Raw genomic sequence first — 22669 nt, forward strand, 5'->3', positions numbered from 1 at the left:
GTCAAAAAAGGCTCCTGGTAGCTATTTGTCACGCTCACAAGGTTATTTTAGGGTAGACACTAAATGGCTTTCAGCTATTTGGATCCTTCAGTCTAAAATGTAGCAGTTGCTCCTCTTGCGTACAAATATTTGTTTAGAACATCATCTTAGAAAGACATCAAGAAATCCACGTATCTTGCTTAATGGCGGGTTTCAGAAGTACTTGCAACTCTTCTGCTGTCCCTGCTTAAAATGAAAGCATTCATTTTCATGAAGATGTTCATTAATGCTTGATGTCTATAAAATTGGGGATGTGTATTCCTCTAATGTTGGTTGCATGAAATGTTTTTATCTTTTGTCTAATCGTACTCTTCATCCCCTTTTCTTTGTTTAGATAATATATGTGGTGGTGGCTGGAATTTGGTAGGGAGCTCGTGCTTGAAAATCACTGTCACCAAAGATAATTATGATAACTCTAAACTGTCCTGTCGTACACATAATGCTGCGCTGGCTTCTGTCACCTCGCCAAAGAAAGTAGAATTTGTTCTAAAGCAGCTACAAAATATGCAGGTCAGTGTGCTTACTAATTTATGTATTTATTATGAATGTGAATTTATTTGTAAACCACCTTTTCTACATCGTTCTGTTTACAATGTGACAAGTGGTAAATACTGTTCATAGGTGAAGTATGGATTTTATTTGGCTAACATGTTTTGTTTTTAGCAAGGATTCACTGTATTTCCATCCAAGTATTTATCATCGAGTTTTTCAGTCGGCATTATTAGATGCCTTTACCCGATCATTGGCAAACGGATCTCCCGGCAATTGGCTCATAATTTAAATGAACGTTGCTCATTCTATTCATACGCCTTTTAAGCTATTCTTAGCTCATTAAGCTCATTCAGCTGTTGTGTTGTGAGTCCGTTTATTTGTAGAACTATTTGCATGTCCTACACCCTGTGGTGACTTAAATAATGAGGACACTGTGGACATTGATATATCACTGGTACATTTAGAGCAATGCTCAGTTTGGTATCAAAAGGAAAAGGTTAAGGGAGAAAACAATGGTTAACAAGGTTTTCAATGTTAGGGAGAATGTTCAGTTTAATGCTAAATTCCTCCCACCTTGGCGACCCCCAGCTCTTTTACTGAACTTTGGGACTTTGTACTTTTAATTCTATGTGTTATCTGTGTTTCTTTTGGTTGTGGAGTCTGACAAACTACATAGGCATCATCTTTACATTGTGTCCCACAGCACCTTCCCAAACGTTTCAATACCTTCTCTTGGATAAACTACTTTTCCAAGAGCAGTAAAGTGAAATTGACTTTACTTACATTTGTAACATTCTAGACCCAGCACGCACTATCTTAAAGTAGGGTGCTGGAGGGGTTACTTAGTATCCCCTTTGTCTAGTTTCTCATGTAACATTTTTGTTACCCTTTCCTCAATGAATGGCTGGTGGCAGTGGTGTGCCTTAACCGCAGGCTGCGTTTGCAGCTGCAGTAAAGCTCCTAAGGGTGCCATTTTTGTAAAAATGGCCTGTACTTTTTTCGCTGTTTCTTTGTGGAAAGGTCCTTCTTGAGATTTACTCTATGCGCCAAACCTGGTTTGGTCCCTTGGTTCGTTTTGTCTTTGGCGGTATTCTTGAGTGAAGCCCACCTCTGGCTCTAGGGAGTATGGCGGGGTAGGAAGCGATGGAGGTGCCTGAAACTCCCCGTGCTTAGTTTCCTAGGAGACAGGAACACACTCCTAGGTGATTGGCTGGCTGGCTGTCCAGCAAGGACAGCCACCCTGCTGGGTGACTGACAGCTGGGCTGGAATGAACGGGAGAAACCTGCATAAAAGGCGAGGCTTTTTGACTTGGAAGGCAGAGTCGACCACTGGACGAAGGAATCAGAAGAACTTGGAAGAGACACCTGCAGCAACTCCTAGACCGTTGGGTTGCCCGGTAAAACCCTGCTGCTGTGCTGATGCTATGAATTCGTCTAGACTAGATAAGCCCTGCAAGGACTACTTCTCCTCTCGAATTGATAGGACCAATCAACTCCAAAGTAAGCCACCTGGACGTCCTCTCGAAACCGAAGAGCCAAAGAGAGGGACACCAGTTTGTGTGCGTTGCTTTTAAGTTGGCCAAGAGCTCCAGGAAGATCCTCCGGACTCCCAGGAAGCAGGACTGACTGAGCCTGAGCCACCTCAACAGAGTGCTGGACCCCAGATGCAAGGAAAGCCCATCTCGACAGCCAAGAGTCTGCAGTGTTGATATTTGCTGAGACGCAAGGAGCTGAAACCGCAAAGTGCCACTGAATAGAAGTTTGTCCTTTTCTGTCGCTGACTGTCCCGTTGCAGTTCAAGAGTCCTCCAGACGTTCTCACTCTTGTCCCCATGACTGAGGCTCAGGAACACAGGATCTGCAGAGCTGCAAAGGAACAGAAGCCAGCTGGGTCCATTTTTCTTCTAACCAAAGGTACTGTAAAGTCTAAGAACTTACCTCTAGTTGTGTAACCTCACTTGTTCTCAGTGGAGACTTGTCTTGGTTGCTTCTGTAGAGTTGCTATCAGCATCTTTAGGTTTGTGAGGTAATCAGCTTGTGGCCTTGCTTTGTTCTTTTCTACAAAGACTTCTAAAACATTGTGCAAGGCTTTTACCTACCTGCAAGAATTGCTTCAGCTCAACGAGACTTTTGCCCAATTGACTTTGGCCTGACCTGGCTCCCTTAATGACTCTTCTTCCCTCTGACATTGTGTTTTGCCTTGCTTCCAGGAAGGGGTTAATTTACTTTGCATTTAGGGGTTACCAAAAGTACTTACCTGCTTCAGAATATTTATGAGATCTCTTGTTTTGTTCTAACCCTTTTCTTTGACCTACTCCTATGTTCTGCTCTAAATGCCACAGTAATATATTAATGTCCAGTGTCCTAGCTATTTAAGCCACCTGAGGGTCTAAGAAGTATCTGTGTGCCATCCCAAATGGGTACTTGCTGATTTAAAGAAACTAAGTGTGAATTTTTGGAGTGTATTCGTGTGTTACTATTATATTGCCCATTCTGAAGAAGGCTTACTCAAACTGACTGTTCATTTCTTGATTAAACAATTATTAATTTATTTGAATACTTGTCACTGAATCTCTGTGCAACTCCCTTACTGCTCACATTGACCCCTCTTGAGATGAGCCTGGCAGCTCAACACGCTACCAACCTGTGTAGTACAGACTTACCCCAAAGGTTGGGTTCTTATTGCCAGGTCGGGGTTGTTGTAGTGCACCCAAAGGGCATTGCACACAATCTTGCCTAACACTGTGGCACTTTTAAGCACCCATTGCAATGTAGATAAACCTTTTCCCAGCTACACAAGTTATAGAATGTGTGACTTTTTGGAGGGACAGATCAAAACACAAAGTCAGAGGTTAGATGAGTCTTCCGGGAGCCAGGTCAGTCAATGCCTTGGGGAGCTGGAGTTTTTTTTGAAGGTAAGTATAAAGTCTTGCTTAATAGAGATTTTTTGTTGAAAAAGAAATCACTGTTGGGCCACAGGCTTGTGATGGGCAAAGCTGCAACCAACTCTGCAAAAGGTAACAAAGACAAGCCTCAACTGAGAGCTAGCAATGATATAAAACAAGAGTTTATAGTTTACAGTACTTGGGTCTGAAGAAATTGGTTCCAGCTGGCTTCTGTTCCTTTTGTAGCTCGGTAGATCCTGATGTTCCTGGGTCTCAGGTTTAACAGCCCCCGATTTAATGGACCGTTTGAGGTAGTTTATTGCACTCATCTTGCAGTGAAACTAAAGGAGCTCCGTTATTGGATCCACCTGTCTGACATGCAGAAGGCACCTTTGAACATTGCACCAGGACTTTAAAAGACTGGTTTTGTACATTTATCTCACTTCCCTTTACACTACTATATTACCCCACCGACCCCAAACCCCACTGCTGCTAAAAAAAAAAGGTTGGTTACAAAAAATGCTTTTTGCGTCTTTCTCTTTCTCTTTCCCTCTTACCCTTTCCCTCTTACCCTTTCTCTTTCTCTCTTTCTCTCTTTCTCTCTTTCTCTCTTTCTCTCTTTCTCTTTCTCTCTTTCTCTCTTTCTCAGAGGGAAGGATGACGGACAGCAATCCCTGGAGACTCCAACCGGGGCCTCCTCAACTTGTTGGAACTCTTTACTATGATGCGCCCCTCTGCTGAATGGTATATACAGACAGAGGGGTAAATCAAATGAAAGAGCGTGGAACACGCGCACTGCCAAAGCTATAAGGGAGAAACAAACAGGTTTCTTGAGTCCTCCCTGGTTATACCTTGTGATTGGGCTGGCAAAAGGCAAATCAGAACTAGTATTACCTCCTGATACCAGAAAGAGGAGAGCTATAACAGGGGGATGATGGTGAGTAAGAGGTTCTTGCACACCAAAATAGTCTTGTAACAACGACAGGGAGAAAACCACAAATGGGAAGGTTAGTACAGGTAAGTACCCCGAACGGCACAATGGTCGCGCTAGTTCTGGGTTGGTGCACTGGATCTGCAAAGCATCCTGAGTGCACATGATGGTGGGACAATCGAATAGTCATGGAATATCCCTTCGTGGACCAAGGTTTCAAGAGTCCTGAGGTGTAGACTGTTCTTGTAATTGGATAATAGATGGCAGGATCAGGAGTGCATGAACCCCTAATCAAGAATATAACTATGTACACCAACAAAGGATTTGCGGGGAGCTGAGATTACGTTCCTTCATAATGGCTCAGAAGGCTGTGGCTCCAAGTAAGCAGAGCAATAGGACAACAATGAGCTTACCGGATACATGAAGGAAGTGCTCGGGGTTGTGATCCCAAATTAGCAGCAGTAGCGGATGAAGCAAACCAAACGTGAGGCCGTAGGAATCCAGGAGACAGACTGTAGATCAGCAACAGGAAGATCAGAGGATACAAAAAGTCAGGAGTGCACAGTCCGAGTCGGCAACTGGAAATCAATGAAGCAAGGCGTTGGGGCAGAAGGAGTCCGTTAACAAGCAGTGATTGTACTGGAAACAAAGTAGATGAGTATATTATATATTTATTCGTATTTGTTGAGCACACAGCAGCCCTGGGGCATCGTGGCACTAGTTACAGCGAGAAAACGGGAACTTAGTTACACATGGACACATACATGCACGATTAATGTACATAAGCAGTGAGCAGTATAGTGAGATTTAACGCTATGAATAGAAGCAGCGTTTGGAAGGAACCGCCGCTTTTAAACGTAACGGTGGATGCGCAGTCTGCGAGGTTGTGTTGTGGGTGAGACCAGCTGCTATGTCATGTGACGTGCATTCGCAGTTGCGCAGCAGAGATGCCATGGCAAACTCCAATGCTACCAAATGTGCGCCTGCCATGCGACGAGACGCTAGGAAAGCACATCTACCGGTGCAAGGGTTCCGATGTCCGCCAGATGTAGCACACGTTCTCTGTGTCTGTCTCTCTCGTGTGCATACATTTTGCCTTTCAGATTGAAGAAAAATATCGAACCAGCACTCTCAAATCAGTCCATATGTTAGTGTTGGAATTTATTTAGGAACTTCTTTTATACTAGAGGGTTATATAAAAGTGGTGGGGGTGGCGTGGAAAGGAGAACATTACAATTTCACTGTAAATGACTCAAATGTACACGCAAATGAAACTGAATATGAATTTTCCCCAATGCCCAACTTTACACATTAGCATATCAACGATTCTATACACGGTAATAATAAACCCCCTTGCACTGGATTGTTAGAATAGATTGCAAGGTCCGTATTGTTCCCAAGATTTCTTAGTACCTTTCACAACTCCATCTCTAATGTAAATAATATTAGTACTGTTTTATCAATGGGTATTTATTCGTACACCCAAATGTACGAAGAGACAAGCACGAAAGGCGAAATACAATGCCTACCACAGGCTTGGTCTTGATGCCAAAGATGTGTGTCACCCAGAATTCTCTAATAGTTGGTATATTGACATGAGCTCCATGGAGAGGAATAAAGTGACTGGCAGTTGCTGTATGTGTTATTTAATACAGCATGCGTCAGGGGCACCCAAGGTCCTAGTGCTACAGTAAATACCAATTTTAGAGGCACAATGCCTAGTATTTCTTGCGCTGTGTAGGCTCGGACACTTTCCAGGCACACAATGTGAGGCTAGCCGATCCAGATTGCCTGCAATACAACAACAATTCAAAAGCAACCAATGCCTGAAAATACCCTACCTGCTGATACAAGGACTAAAATAAACAACTAACAAATGGCAAGAAACAGTGAGCTGTATGAGAGAGGGCCTAATAGGCTACGGAGAAGGGGTTCTAACACTGGTGGAAGCAGAATGTGCACCATTCCGGACTGAACACATCACAAAACTAACCTGGATTGAAGCAATGGAGAAACCAGTGAAAGTGCACAGAGAAGAAACATATGAACTTTGCCTTTACAGTGCTGGCACGATACTTGTAGGGTGTAACTGACATTGCAATAACTCTGCTCATTCCTGATCTCAACAAAGGCACGGCAGCAGTGATGGATTACTATTGGGTGTGTGGCCAACAAGCGTACTTGCACCTCCCACCATCATGGAGGGGCTATCCAGCCAAGGTGCAGCCCTATCGAAATGGCAAACCAACCAGCCTCAGACAAACTTGAAGTCAACACATTGTTCATTGAATACAAAAAAGATATGATTGTCGCCAAGGCCAACCCGTTCAATACAAGAATCGCCAATGCCAAATCCAACTGGAAGGAATTATTTACCATCTTCAGGGAGCTAGCAACTCTTCCCCTCTAAACCTCCCAAGCCATTCAAAAAAATGAAGCTTGGTGTGCTGACATTCAAGCAGCCAGGCTCCACAAGATTGACACCCTGCAGGACAAAATCGGAGCTAATCATCTCCATCCGCACCACCCAATCCTGCCTACCCATGAGGCCTCCAATACTCAAAGTGTTTTACATATAAAACACATAAGATCACAACATTTTCCCCAGAAGATACTATACATCACACGTCTTTGTCAATCACAGGTTAAAATATCACTATAAAAACATCAGTACACCATTTGATAGTTGTGTTAAAATCTCTAAAATCTTCACATAAAACTTCATCAAGTAAAAAATTTAATTCATATTTCCGGTCATAAGACTCAACACATTTCGGACATATTGCACTTATATGTATTATTATATTTCATTATATATTTTCTGTGTATTTCATCAAGGCTTTCACATATTATATAATGTGCTGTTTCCAATGTATTTATCCCACATAGTCTAACGTCCTTATGAATACCATTTTTTGCGCCTAGTATTACTGTTACAGATATTGAATTTAAACTTTAAATACCAACGAAGCATGTTGCACTCTGGAAATGCATACTGATAGGTGGTTTTGCCTTCTCTGGACATCAGATGATTTAAGAATGGACCACCCTTTACTCTTTCTCCCAGGTTTACTGTTATCTGTTCATAGTCTAGTTCACAGATTAATCTTTTTAATTTCTGCTTAATCTGCGCAATAGAGAACAGCAACCAGCCATCATTATCATTTTTTGTCCACTTATCATAAACCTTTCTCCACCTACTTATGGTAACAAAATTCATTTTGGTGGTTGAACTACCATATTGTTCCATAACCTTTATCACAAATGTACCATTGGTAAGTCGGTTCAATTTCACATATAGCATAGCCACCATTAATTCAATACGAGTATTCACACTTATCAGTCCACATTCGAGCAGAATATATTCGTTTGAAAGGTTTTTGGGCATCCTCAACAATATCCTCAGCACTTTGGCTTCAAATGCCTTCAACTCTTTCTTCAAACAGCTTCCCCATAATTCGGCACCATATAGTAAGCAAGATACAATTTTGGCAGAGTATAGTGTGGCAACAGTATTCACAGAGAAGTTTCCTTGGTTACCGATAAATGTGCTTATCGCCATGGTGGCTATCAGTGGCTATCATACATTTTCGCTTTGTTTCACACCAGTGTTTTTTCCAGTTAAGTTTATTATCTATAACCACGCCCAGATACTTATATTCATTCACAACCTCATGCTGTCTCGTTTCAATCATCCATTTTGTTTTTTAATTTCTAATCAGATGTTTGGCGTCAAACTTCATTACTTTTGTTTTTTCAGTGTTAATGACCAAGTCATTCTCCTTTGCAAACTTTACTAATTCGTCCAGTTTTACTAGACCTCCCAGCAGCTTTTGACATGGTGGATCATAAACCACTTTGTCAACACCTCTCTGCTACAGAATGAAATGGATGGCTCCTTCTTTCAAGGAAGAGCTATGCCTGTCCTCTCAGACCAAGCAGCTGCAACACAAGTCACCATCCTATTTTGAGTCCCCCAGGGTTCATGCCTATCCCCTACACTTTATAACATTTTCACCATCTCTCTATTTAACATTCTTTACTCGCTCAGCATCATGTACACCAACTATGCCGACGATACGCAAGTCCTCATTCCCCTGTCCGGTAACTACGAGCCTGACTCAAAAACATTCAATTCCATCTATGCCACCATCCACACTTGGATGGCAGAAAACTGGCTCTGCTTGAACGGGGATAAAACTATTGCTAGCCCCCACTGACACTTGATGACCAGTATCTATCCATCATCAACACTACCATCCCAGTCTCCAATTCAGTCAAAACACTGGGAGTCTACTTAGACGCCAATTTAACTAGACAAGTTAGCGCAATCGCTGCCTCAGCAGGCTACTACGCCAAACTCCACGCCACCAGACCGTTCCTCTCCACCGCAAATTGTCTCTCAATTGCTAGAGACTTAATAGGCTCAAGACAGGACTATTGTAAAGTCCTCTTCACGGCAACCTAAATCAAAACTTGGACAGATTCCAAACTATTCAAAACAACGCCCTTTGTGCTGCTCTGGGCAAACCTAAAGGAGAACACATCTCAGCAGCTAGACAGCAAGCGCACTGGCTGCCCATCGGCTAGTGCATTCTTTTCAAAACACGGGCCCTCACGCACAAGTGCATCCATCACACAGCACCCCCCCACCCATCTCAGTCATCATTCCTCACGCTGCCAGACTTAAGAGAACACTTTACACCAAACTATTGACAGTTCCCAGAGTTAAACAGGCCAGAGACTGGGTGGAAGCTTCCCCTTCATTGCCTCCAGACACTGGACCTCCATGTCACATGCAATCAAAACTAGACTGTTTGCCTAAAACGTTACACATGCCACCTCCTAGTCCCTTACCTTCTATTTCTATACTGTCAAACAAATGTATCCTATTGGCTCTCAGCTACATGTGTCCTTTGCCAAACAGCTGTTTCCTATGGATAATGAAGCCTGATATGCAGCTCCACGTGTAACCCTGTGCTGCAATTTCTCATTTGTAACCAATCGGTCCTATCTAAACTCTAGTATGGCTAATGTAACCTGGCCACCTACCCAAGTAATTCAACCAAGCCATTTTATCATGAGGACTAATGTAACCCAGCCTTCTCTCTGTGTACTGTAACGAAGCCATTATCTTGTAACAGTGCCTCGATGCCCTCGGGCTGTGTTTGTGCTAGCTAAATTGTTTGCTGGTGTTAGGCAAGATTGTATGCTGTACCCTTTGGGTGCACTACTATAACATTGACCTCCTGGCAATAGGGACCCAACCTTTGGTACAAGTCTGAACTACACAGGTTGGTAGTGTGGCTGAGCAGCCAGGCTTATCTCAAGAGGGCTCTGTGTGAGCATGAACGCTGCGAATCACAATAGTTATTCAAATAAACACTTGCACTCAAGTTTTCTTGATAAAACAATTATTAATTTACTTCACAGTCCGTTGTATAAGCCGCCTTCAGAAGGGTGCAATATGTAACAAAATACACTTCAAAACACACTCTTAGTCTCTCTAAAACAGATGGTACCCTTTGGGGATGGCACACAGACACTGCCTACGCCTCCAGGGTACTTAAATAGCTAGGACACTGTGGACATTGATTAATCACTGGTACATTTAGAGCAATACTGAATTGGGTGTGAAAGATAGAATAGAGGAATAAAACAAAGGTTAACAAATCATTCATAAACAGGTAAGAACTTTGAAAACCTGCCAATGTTATGTAAACTAACCCTTTCCTGGGGAAAAGATAAAGCACAGTGTCGGAAGGGTCACTCAGGGAGCCAGGATAGCCACTGTTAATAGCACAATGTCAAGGGGGACTGATGATCTTCTTTGCAGGTAGGTTAAAAAAAAGTCTTGCACAATGTTTGTAGAAATGTTTGTAGAAAATGGAGCACTTGAAGGGCCACACGCTGAGAGGCTTGTGAGGGGGCAAAGCTTTAGCAACTCTGCAAGGTAACCCAGACAGGTCTCAAATGAGAGCAAGTAAGGCTGCACAACAAGAGTTAAGTTCGCTCAGACTTTATATTACCACTGGTTAGAAGAAATGGGTACAGTTAGCTTCTGTTCCTGTACAGCTCTGCAGATCCCGTTGTTCTTGAGCCTCAGTCTTGGGGACAAGAGGGAGGACGCCTGGGGACTCCTGCTCTGCCATGGGAAGCTCAGCGGCAGCAACAGGCAAACTTCAATTCAGAGGTACTTCAGTGTTTCAGCTCCTTGCGTCTGACAGCAAATGGCAACACTGCAGTGTTCAGGAAGATTGTATGCAGTACCCTTTGGGTGCACTACAACAACCCTGACCACCTCAAAAAACCCTGACCAACCTTTGGTATAAGCTTGTAACACAGGTTGGTAGCGTGTTCAGCAGCCAGGCTTATCTCAAGAGGAGTCAATGTGAACTGTAGGGGAGTTGCACAGAGATTCACAGTGACAAGTATTCAAATAAACTCTTACACACAAGGTTTCTTGAATAAACAATTATTCATATATTAGTCAGAGTAAGCATTCTTCAGAAGGGAGCAATATAACTAACACTCAAATATACTTCACAAAATACACACTCTTAATATCTCTAAAGCAGGGATTACCCTTTTGGGATAGCCCACAGATCAACTTTCTTGACATCACAATCTGGGCAGATACTGCCAATAACACCTTGCAAGTAAAACCGTACCATAAAGCAACTGATGGTAATTCCCTACTGCAGTTTAATAGCTGCCATCCGAGTCACACCAGGGAAAATCTACCAGTGGGACAATTCTCGCGACTCAAGCGCAATAGTTCAAGCAACACAATATTCGAACAAGAAGCATCAGTTTTGAGTTCTAAATTAAGAGCGAGAGGGTACCCTGCAAAAATTGTAAAGAGCTCACAAGCGAGCAAAGAATAATAGGGAAGCCCTATTAGAATATCGTATAAAACCCAAAGACAATAATCAAATTGTGTTTGTGAGCACATTTAACACACTTTCAAATAAAGTCAATGCCATTTATTAAATGCAATTGGCATATTCTAAGCTCTGGTGAATGCCCGATCACGAGACCTTTATGTGCGTTTAAAAGAGGACCCAACATAAAAGATCTGGTAACCAGAAATGATCTCTTCTAAAACATCCCAGAGGACTTTGACTGAGTCTTGGGGTTTTGAAAAACCAATGGGACATACATCTTGTGGGGGCTGTAGTTGCTGTTCTAGCGCCAAACGGACAAAGGGAGTAGATATGGGCCTAAAAAAATCCTGGCAACGACGACAGCTCACCCATTGCAACTCATATATGGTGGTGTATGTGATTTGGTGTCCTTGCCGTAAAATCTATATAGGAATGACAGAAAAATGTAAAAAAAGAATTACAGAACATAAGAGCGGCATACAATTTAAGAACTTAACGGCTCCACTTGTATGCCATTTTTTGGCTTGGACCATACACCAGAGTCCTAATATGGAGTGTTCTAATACAAATGGACCAAAAAGATGACACCGCACAGAATAGAAAAAGGTTATTTGAAAAATAACAAAGATTAATCTATCTCTGTAATTCGGTGGACCGGGGGCTTAATGAGCTGATTGATTGGAAAACTCTTTAGGTAACAATTCATATGTACATATCAATGTTTCTGAGGCTTGTGGAATCTGCTTAGATCACATGCTGTGCATAGGCCGACATCTAGTGGAAGCTGCGGAGTATTACAGTGTTGTTTTTCGAAACTCAAATGGGCGAGTCGACATAGGGTGTGCCAGTAATACTGTCCCTAGTATGACGTCCACTGTACCCATGATCCCTCACGCATGTAGGATCCTCAGATTGTTTTTTTCCACCATACTGGTCGGAAGCACTGTGCGCAGATCCCTGGCTTTCAGCCATTTTGCTAAAAATCGATATTCATTTCCCCGTTCTTCCACTTCTACGTCGAAGACCGACGCCGGTCTGAAGAACAAACCACCGTTGAGAGCTGCTCGATGGACTTTGGGGGGTGGAAACATACTCTACACTCTTGTGATTATTTCCTACACACACAAGCCCGCTGCCACAAGGTTCATATGGAGAGTACTCTTTTGAGACGGCGAGGGCACAGGGGCGTCGAAAGACACCCAAGCGCTAGTGCCCTAGCCCGGAGGATTGTCCGGCAGGGCAGTTATGGGGACCACACCCAGCGACACGAGCGCTAACATTGCTACTACACCTAAACACACTAATCCCAACTGGGAATCGACAAGCGTGTCGAGTTCTCGGAAAAAGGAGGCATCTAGAGAGTGGTCCACGGAGTCGGTGTCCTCTGGGCATTCAAAGTCGAGATTGTCTCACGACACCAGGCAACCGTCCAGTTGCCAAGAGTGCCTCGCTTCCCCAAGTCACGGAGGTACGGTCGTCAGAAGACTAATCTGACCTCCACCCCCAGGCCGCACACCAAAAGTCGGCTCTGGCAGCCCGTTCGACAGTACACTCTACGCCTGCTCCTCAGACACATAAACAGAAATATTCAGGTAAGGATAGTTCCAAGACACCTGTCTCTACACCTAAAACCAAACCTATTCCTCCCTCTCCTCACGGTAGGGAAATAGGAAGGGAACCTTCTCAAGAGGTTGTCATCCCCAGCTCCAGGAAATGGAGCAGTGAAGATATATACAGGGTAATGAGCAGAATGATTTCCCTGGCTAATTTCTACTCTAAGAACCCAGAACATTTCCTCTCTTACACAAAGACCCTCAGCCCCCTAGTAAAAAACCTTGGTTTGAGACTCCAACTCGGGGCCTAATTTCAGACCCTTACTATATACAGCCTTATCAGCATTATAGTGAGGATCCACAACAATATGCTGAGGATCCAGACTTACTATTGTTGGACGACCAAACAGGGGTAGATTTTTATGGAGATGACGAGGGCCAGGATGGGGAGGAGCAAGATGTCGCAGAAGTCTACACTATAGTCTCTACCTTTGACAAAGAACCTCAGGTTACCGACTCTCCAGTAGATAACCAGCCTCTTCTAAATGAGGACTTGGCTAGAGCGGCAGAACACTTCCGTATTGACACTTAGGGGGCACAAGAGGAGAGGGACTTCGCAGAGGAGCTAGTGGGAGACAAAAAACCCATTGCTCAAGCCATTCCTATTCTCAAATCAATACAACATAGAATATATCCTTCCCTGCTTAATCCTAATCTCACCAGGGCTGTAAACCCCAGAATTGAGATGATGTTTAGGGCCGCCTAGTCAGATCCTCTGTACATAAGGGGTCAACTGAAGCCCGACTCCTTAGTAAGTAATTACTAACACCAGAAAAAGAGCGCTCCCCCAGACAAGGAGAGCAAAAGAATTTATGGGTTAGGAAGAAAGGTAGCCTCCACTTCCGCTTATTACGTGAGTATCGCCAACACCACCACTCTGCTGGCAAGCTATAACTGCCACCAGTGGGAGCAGGTAGCTGCTCTCATTGACTCTGCACCGGAACCACTAAAGGGTCAGCTGGCCTAGATCGCGTCGGAGGGTAAAGCCGTGTCAGGTTGCATCCTCAAGACAACCTTTGACGCTGCATATAATGCAGGCCAGCTCATGGCAGAGAGCACTATCATTGAGAGGCACACCTGGCTAAGACAGGCAGGGTTTAAACCCGAAAAACAGGCGACACTTATTGACATGTCGGTCGAAGTGAATGTCCTGTTTGGCAAAGCGGTAGAGGAAGCATTAAAAACTGCCAAAGACGAGTATGATACTCTAAAGTCCCTGGGACAATTAACAAATAAGCTCACTACTCAAAGAGAGAATGGTAATTTTCGTCGCTCACGCGGCCAAAATTCACAACGGGGCTCCAATCATACACAGGGACAGGGTACATCATGGGGTGGCAACCAACAGACTACCGAAAGTTACGGCAGAGGTAACAAGAGGGGCCGAGGTAGAGGCAGCCGTGGTAGAGGCAGTACGCCTCCCGCAAAGCAGTGACTTTCTGCTCGGGGTCCCTTCCCACGCACCCCCTGTAGGGGGGCGCATTTCCAACTTCACCCAGGCATGGGAAGGTATCACATCGGACAGATGGGTGCTGTCCACAGTGTCCGCAGGATACTGCCACAAACTGCTAGAACGCCCCCGCAACCACCCTCCACGACAAAAAATGCATTCCCTGGACTACCAGAAGATCCTCCTCGAGGAAATCGTCAATCTTCTCGCAAAGGACACGATAGAACTCGTCCCGGGCAACCAGGTAAACAAGGGTATCTATTCAACTTACTTCCTTGTGCCAAAAAAAAGATTTGACAATGCGCCCAGCATTAGACTTACGCCCTGCAAACAAGTATGTCAAGCCCCAGAAATTGCGCATGACTACTCTACAAGAGGTAATCGCACTCCTAAAAAGAGGGGATTACAACATTGGACATGAAAGATGCCTATTTTCATATTTCCATGTTCCCAGCGCACAGAATATTCTTTTGCTTCAAGGTGGACAGTTGGCACTACCAGTTCAAGGTGCTGCCCTTCGGTATAGCCTCGGCTCCAAGGGTATTCACCAAGGTACTGGCGATGGCGGCGGCACACCTACGCAGGGAGGCAATCCCAGTGTACCCTTACCTGGACGACTGGCCCATCACGGGGGAGACCCCAGTAATTTGCAGAACAAACATTCAAATGACGATCAACCTCCTCTTCGAATTAGGCTTCTCAATAAACGAGAAGAAGTCAAGTCTGGTGCCAAACGCCTCCAAACAGTTTCTAGGTGCTATCCTAGACACGCAAGAGGGGTTGACCTTTCCATCAGAGGAAAGAATTCGGAATATACTGCTGCAAATTCCGCAATATCAGGCCGGTCGCCAGATAACGGTACGCAAAGCAATGCTTTTGCTAGGCATGATGGCGTCATGTATTTACCTGCTCCCCCACGCGTGCCTGCGCATGTGTCCCATGCAGGAATGGTTGGCGAAACAGTGGTCTCAGGCAAGTGGTCAGTGGGACGATCTAGTGGTCGTTTCGCCAACACTTGTACAAAGCCTTCACTGGTGGACAAGAGAAAATCTGTCCAAGGGGAAACCCTTTTACGATCCAGATACAGGCGGTAGTCACAACCGATGCATGCCTGACAGGATGGGGAGCTCACCACCTCCATCGCACAGCTCAGGGTCTCTGGTCTCACTCAGTGGCCAAGAATCACATCAACCTGCTAGAGCTTCTGGCAGTATTCAGAGCGCTTCAAGCGTTTGAGCCCTACCTGCTGAACCTGTCAGTGCAGATCCGGACGGACAGCACTACAGCCATGTTTTACCTGAACAAACAAGGAGGGACTTGTTTGCCAAATCTGTTCAAGCTTGCCCAGAAAATTTGGATATGGGCACTCAGACGGAAGATCTTCCTGTCATCTCAACATGTTCCAGGGGATCTCAATTCTCTGGCGGATGCTTTGAGCAGAGATCCCCTCCCAGAGGAACACGAATGGTAACTACACAGAAAAAGGCATGGGAAGGGATCACATCGGACAGATGGGTGCTGTCAACAGTGTCCGCAGAATACTGCATCGAACTGCTAGAGCGCCCCCGCAACCACACACATTCCAAGGCAGATACTCAAGTGGGACAAGCAGTTCTAAGACACCTGTTTGCTCATGACCCTTCTCACATTTCGCCTCCTTCTAACACTGCTCGCTAATCTATGCACAACATGAGATCTAAGCAGATTCCACAAGCCTCAGAAGGGCTACATTACTCACCGTAATCGTATTTCTAATACTTGTATCTGCTTAGTTTCACATGCGCCTGCCCTCCTCCCCTCTGAGAGAGGGCGCATGGATGCTTGTAGTCTTATCTATCTACTTGGATTATCTGTACTCGCGCTACTCATGCTACCTCATGTCAGAAAAAATACGGTCTGAGGGTCCTAAACGCGTGAGGGATCATGGTTACAGTGGACATCACACTAGGGATAGTATTATTGGCACGCCCTGTGTCGACGTCCATTTTCGAGTTTTGAAAAACAAACTGTAATACTCCGCAGCTTCCACTAATGTCGGCCTATGCACAGCATGTGAATCTAAGCAGATACAAGCATCAGAAATACGATTACGGTGAGTAATGTATGCCATATACTTCCAATGGCTAAAAAATTGTCTAAAAACAATTGTGTGACGAGTAAAGAATATAATCTCTACGATCCTCGAAAGTTTTGAGAAACACGAGAAAAATATGAAAAATGAGTTGGGTACTACCCGTACTGTGATCATTTACATGAGGCGAGTTACCGCGTTTAGGCATTGATTCACTACACCCAACATGGCGACCGCTTTTGGCCATACCTTAGACAAACAAGAGTATTACAGAACATGCAGTCACCGCCATCAGCTGGCTACACATAGTTAAAAGATGCGGCTTTGCTATTGGCGGCATGCAACGTCATGACAAGGAGTCGCGTGACCAGAGAATGAACGGTTGTGTAAGAAGGTTCAGCAAACAGTCTCCGACCGTACATACGGTAACACCAAGTAAGTAGAAACAAGTTCGGCTTAACCCACTTAACCACGGTCTATATTCTTACACATAGAAGGCAGTTCCAAAATATAATTTCCGGTCCTCCTCCTCTTTTGCTTTTAGAGAAGAGTGAGAGGAACACCTATAACATAGCACGACAAGAAACAAACTAATATAATTAGCCTGCTACACGACATGGTAAAGACAGCTTGAAATGTCCCAGCTGCTTATCTAAGGAAATCCATACATCGAATTGTAAGAGCCATTTACCTCCCGTTTTATGGTAACCATTTGTAATTAACTACATAATTGATAGCACTATCGAGCCATTTTAGCAAAAGAAAGAAAAAAAAATTCTTTGTATACTCCGTAACACCAATAATTACTACGGACCCCGTTTCGTTTTCTTAGTGCTGTTTTTAGCATGTAAAGTTTTACACTTGTCATAGACACACTCATACAAAGTAGAGCTTGTGAGTTTTGTCTATAAAAGAAACGGCAAGCTAAAGAATAAACCTTCACGCAAAAGAACATTTCTCTGATTACCCCTGCTACTAATTACAAGACGGCAGAGAGGTAAGCGCCTCCCTTAAGAATTAATCTTTTGAGGCAGGTTGACTGCGCTAGCAATTGATCCTAGAGCAACACAACTGATTTGTTTGGTTGTCTCTTCCCCTTTAGGATCGTGCCTTACATTAATAGGAAGTCACTATAAGAGAATTGCCCTCCCGGTTCGCATCATGTTGCACAGAACATATACCGAACAATTTCAGTGATGGACATAAGAATTAAAAATAAAATAGTTCCCCTGATGAATTTCCCTTAACAATCTTTTTACGGACAATGGGAATGAAACATGTCGGGTCAACAAGACTGAGATGTTTGTCACAGTGTTAATTGAGCACTAAAAGCTGAATTGTTCTGAGCATCATCTAAAGAATCCTGTGATCTGTTTGAGATTCTAGATTAGACATCATTAATTTACATTTAGTTATGATGCTAATATTTCAATTTGTCTTCTGTTTTCTTTAGTATATAATTGAATGTGTTGGTTGTAGTTTCGGCTTTGATTATGTACTTAACCTTATTTTGTTTATTTTTTTTTCTCCCTTTTCTTTGTTTATTAATGGTGGAGGTATCTATAACGATAGGTAATTGGACTTACATATCTCTTGAGTCTTACATGAGGAGTAATACTGCACATATGCTTTCCTTTCTTTGCAGAATTGTTTTTCCCTGCATAAAAAATTGTAAATTATTTTTCTAGATATGTGGTTTTAAAAAAAAATCCTTTGAAAAATATTTTTGTAATAAAACAAATAGTGATATATTTTTCCAGAAAGTAATTGGTGATGTTAATTTGTTGCAGACCGAGATATACAGTTCTCTAGGGATCTAGAAAGTTGATTATAGATCCCTAAGGATGAGCATGAGAGGCGTTAGGATCTTTTTGTAGTTGGTGTCGGTTGCAAGGGGCACGATCCTAACCTCTGTTTAGGAGGACTGTTTTTTTTTTTTTTTAAAGTTTTGCGACCACAGACACAACCTACACCCTCTGGTGACTTCAGTAGCTAGGGTGCTGGGGACATTAATATATCCCTGTTTTATTTAGAATCATTTAGGAGTAAGTCAAAGGAAACAGTTATTAGAACATACAAGAGACCACAAATATTCTTAAGCAGGCAAATGCTTTCAGATCCACCAATAAGAGTCATTCAGTGGAACAGGCTAAGCCAAAGTCAATGGGCAAAAGTCTATCTGAGCTGAAGTACTTCTTTGCAGGTAAGTAAGAAAAGTCTTTGCACAATGTTTTAGAAGTCTTTGAAGAATCATTGTAGGGCCACAAGCCGTTAGATTGTGAGTAGTAGAAGATGCAGGCAACTCAACAGCAAGAAGTAAGTTCTCTCAGATTTTTACAGTACCTTTGTATTGAAGGGAAAAGTGCAGCAGATGACTTCTGTTTCTGAGCAGCGCTGCAGATCTCCCTGTTCCTGGGCATCAGTCGTTAGGACAAGAGGGAGGACTTCTAGGGATTCCCGCACTGCAATGGGACAGTCACTGTTCTCAACCGGCAATCTTGAAATAAAGGGCTGTTCGGTGTTTCAGCTCCTCGTGTCTACCGCAAATAGCAACACTGTAGTATCTGGCTGTCGAGATTGGCTTTCTCTGCTTGTGCAGTCCCGCACTCTGTTGAGGGGGCTCAGGCTTGCTCAGCCCTACTTCCTGGGAGTCCGGATGATCTTCCTGGAGCTCTTGGCCAGCTTAAAAGCAATACACACAATCTGGTGTTCCTCTCCCTGGTGTTTCGGTTTACAGCAGCAACTCTGTGGAAAGTCATCCAGCTCAGAGAGAATGTCCAGGTGGCTTACTTTGCAGTTGATTGGTCCCACCAACTCAAGGGTGTAAGGGGATACGAATTTTGAGTTTCAGCAGAGCAATAGGGCTTCACCGGGCAAACCAACAGACCAGGAGTTTCAGCAGGCGTTCTCTTCAAGTTCTTCTTCGGTTCCTTCGTCCAGTGGTCGACTCTACCTTCCAAGCCAAAAGCCTCACCTTTTATTGAGTTCTCCCCCATTCATTCCAGCCTAGCTGTCGGTCACCCAGCAGGGTGGCTGTCCTTGCCAGACAGTCACCGGCCAATTACTACAGAGTGCATTTGGGTCTCGTATGAGCACCCTGGAGTCAGAGGCGGGCTTCACTCGTGAATCCTCCAAAGTCAAAGCGAACAAAGGGACCAAACCAGGTTTGGCGCACATAGTAAATCTCAAGAAGGATCTTTCCAACATGATATGGTGAAAAAAGACGACCACGGCCATTTTGACAAAATGGGTATCAATGGGTGCCTTACTGTGGCTGCGAACGCAGCCTGCGGTAAAATCACACAATGGTAGTAAAAAGTAAACCACTGCCACCAGCCATTAACTGTAGAAAGGGGAACATAAAAATATTACATGAGAAACTGGCCAAAGGGGATACTAAGTAACCCCTCCAGCACCCTATGGTAAGATAGCGTGTGCTGGGTCTAGAAAGTTTACAAAATGTAAGTAAAGTCAATTTCACTTCATTGCTCTTGGAAACAGTAGTTTCACCAAGAGAAGGTAGTTAAACTTTTGGGAAATCTAAGCGACTTCCCTGTGCCACTGCACTGAAGGTGCTGTGTCACAATGTAAAGATGAGGCCTATGGGGTTTGTCAGACTGCAATGTCAAAAGAAACGCAGAGAATACGTCACATTAAAATTACATGAGATGAAAAGTCCTGAAGTGCAGCAATAAAAACTGGGGGTCTCGAAAGTAGAAGGGAATTAGCACATTACTGAGAATTCTCCCTAACAGCTGGCCACGCTGCATGCACCTAGCCCTACCTGTAATCACAGAAGTAATTTTGCAAGGGGGGCAACAGACTTTTAACCCCACCAGTTTTCTATACCCAGAGGAAGAAACAGAAAACATGTTGCCAGCACCAGAGTTCCACAGTATCCCTTTGAAAGAAAAATGTGACAAATTGTAGAGGAAGAAGAGAGAACTATCTGTCCAAAGGCTCTTGAAACTTGCTCGATAAAATAACTGATGAGTACAGACTCTTATGCAAAGCAGAGACTTTCTGTGGTGAAGCAGCCAATGCTAAATGGCTGCACATCATCCACTGGGAACTAATTCAACTGGCTAATTACACTGAACAAGGGTTTGATGTCATAAAGGTGGAACTCCACGCCCTAAGGCTGATGATGATGCAGAATCGCTACATCCTAGATATGCTTTACTGCAATAGAAGAAGGCATGTTGTAAGAAAATCAGGGATTCTTGCTGTACATTCGTGTCGCCCAAAGATGCTAGAATGGCTCTCTGCCACACATAATTGAAGCTGTGCACAACCTGTGAGTGTGCATGAAGAAAGAAGGCGGTATACAAAAGGAAGACTGGTTTGACCTGATTTTTTCTTGGGCCCCTTCCTTGCTTGGAGCGATTGTGAAGATGCTGTTACCCGTCATCTTTATTTTGCTAATTTTGTTGCACGTGCCAGATGGGACTCCGATCGTGTGCCAAAGCAGTGCCCAATAACGCAATGATATCTCAATTGGGGTATAACCCAAAGCACTTTGTGGTACTACAGAGAGTGGTACCCAAACAGACGGTCCAAACAAACCCAATATGGTAGAGCTTTATCTCCCCTTAAACTCCCGGGGCACAATCACTGCACCCCCACCGTACCCCGAGAATTGCACAGAGCACTGGGTTGACTGGGGCCTTGGTTGCCTGGGCTTATATTTACATGACATCTACGGAAGAATATGCCCAGTCTGGGGCAAGCTTGCAAAATGTTTAGAGCTTGGGTTCCAAAGGACGGGTCTTCAACATTCCTGGAAGCGGAACGGTTAGAAAGGGTGTGGATTTAGGAATAACACAATGGGGGCATGTTGGGAAGGAGCCAGGGTCTTGCCACTGTGAGAAACCCAAGGGTATTCTCCCAATAAGACCTCAAGAATACCTTATTCAGGTGGCCAGGACACTGCCATTGCTGTTGGGTCCAGTTCCTTGGGTTGACCAGTGTGGGAGGATCACCTGGGTAGGAGGACAGGTTATGCCCGGGGGGAGGGGGTGGTAAAAACCCAGGTGAGACGCAGTACTATCACACAGAGGGTGGTGAGGGGAACGAACTTCCTGAGGCGTTCATAAGCTATTCCCGCTCCTCTCTTCCAGCCATTGAATCGCTCTTATCCAAAGGTAAAAACAACCCATTCACATACGATACATACCCTAGGAGCATGAACCCCATCAGGATTAAACCCGCCTCTCTCAGAATCCTTGCTTTCCTGTTCCCTATCTGAATACTCGGTCATTCTTCTTCCCGTCCCTCTGACTGCTATCTTCCGCCCTTCCAACCTGCTCAGATAGAATACTACCAGTCCCACAATCCTTTGTCCTGTTCTCCAGCATGGGGTCTGGCATGGATTCACATACTTATGAATATTCCCTGTTGTCGGGCTGGAAATCCTTGGTAAAGAAAATCAGTTTCCTTTCTGAACTGTCTTTCTCCTAACAACCAATTACTGAGCTCTGGGTCATACTGCCCACAGCCAATGACTGCCCTCTAGCTAGCCCCTCCTCTGGCAGCCATCTTCAGACTTTTACCGCACGTTCAAGTGTTGGGAATCCTCGTGTTTAGCTCTCGAACCTTTACTGGGTTTTTTGCTTTTTGGAAGTGTTTATTTTCGGTGAAGCCTTGTGCTCCATCTATCAACCTTCCGATTAACGTGGACCCGTTTTTCGGATTCTTCAGCGCCCCTCAAGGGCAAATTTCATAGTTTCTTCGTGGAGGCTTCCAGAAGATTCTTCAGGCCTGTGCCGCTTGGACAATGTCAGAGGAGAAGGAGGATTCAACCCCCCTTTTCAAGCTTTGCTACAACTGCGGCTTACAGAATGTCTTCTCGGACGACAAACCTTCCCAGTGCCTTTACTGCTTGTACCAGACCGACGCACATGGAGGAACTTTGTGCTTTTTGCCAGGAGATGCCGGCTTGCACGCTGAAGTATCGGCATGGGTGACAAAGAGTGGCTACAGGCCAAGGCCCCTGCTGTGGGTGGGTCCCAGGAGCATGCCTCTCCCGGTTCCAAGAAAGTTGAGCGTGCCCCTCCTGGGGGGGTCCAACAGAAGGCTAAGCACTGCGAGTCCACTGCTCCCAGGAGCGCCGTTGCGGCGGGCTCCCCGGCGCCAGGGCGTGTCCGATGTCTCCATAACTAAAATGAAAATTCTCCCTAACACCTGTCCAGAATAAGTCTGCCTTAGGTTTTACCTACCTAGAATAACCTGGAGTCATTCATAAAGGTTTACATTGGGTTTTGCTTTCTCTGATCTGCTTTAGACAGACACAAGAGTCTTAG

General features: G+C 44.4%; 1 protein-coding gene across 2 annotated transcripts in view; it reads left to right on the forward strand.

Moving 5' to 3' along the window:
* ATRN (attractin) overlaps positions 1 to 22669 on the forward strand; it is a 1434670-nt gene that overhangs the window by 245663 nt on the left and 1166338 nt on the right. For both annotated transcript variants that reach the window (XM_069632253.1, XM_069632252.1), the window contains exon 15: positions 374 to 549. In XM_069632253.1, coding sequence (XP_069488354.1) covers positions 374 to 549 — 176 coding nt within the window. The remainder of the gene's footprint in view (positions 1 to 373; positions 550 to 22669) is intronic.

The sequence above is a fragment of the Ambystoma mexicanum genome, chromosome 6q (assembly GCF_040938575.1).
Source record: "Ambystoma mexicanum isolate Mex_15411 chromosome 6q, UKY_AmexF1_1, whole genome shotgun sequence".
Lineage (NCBI taxonomy): Eukaryota > Metazoa > Chordata > Amphibia > Caudata > Ambystomatidae > Ambystoma > Ambystoma mexicanum.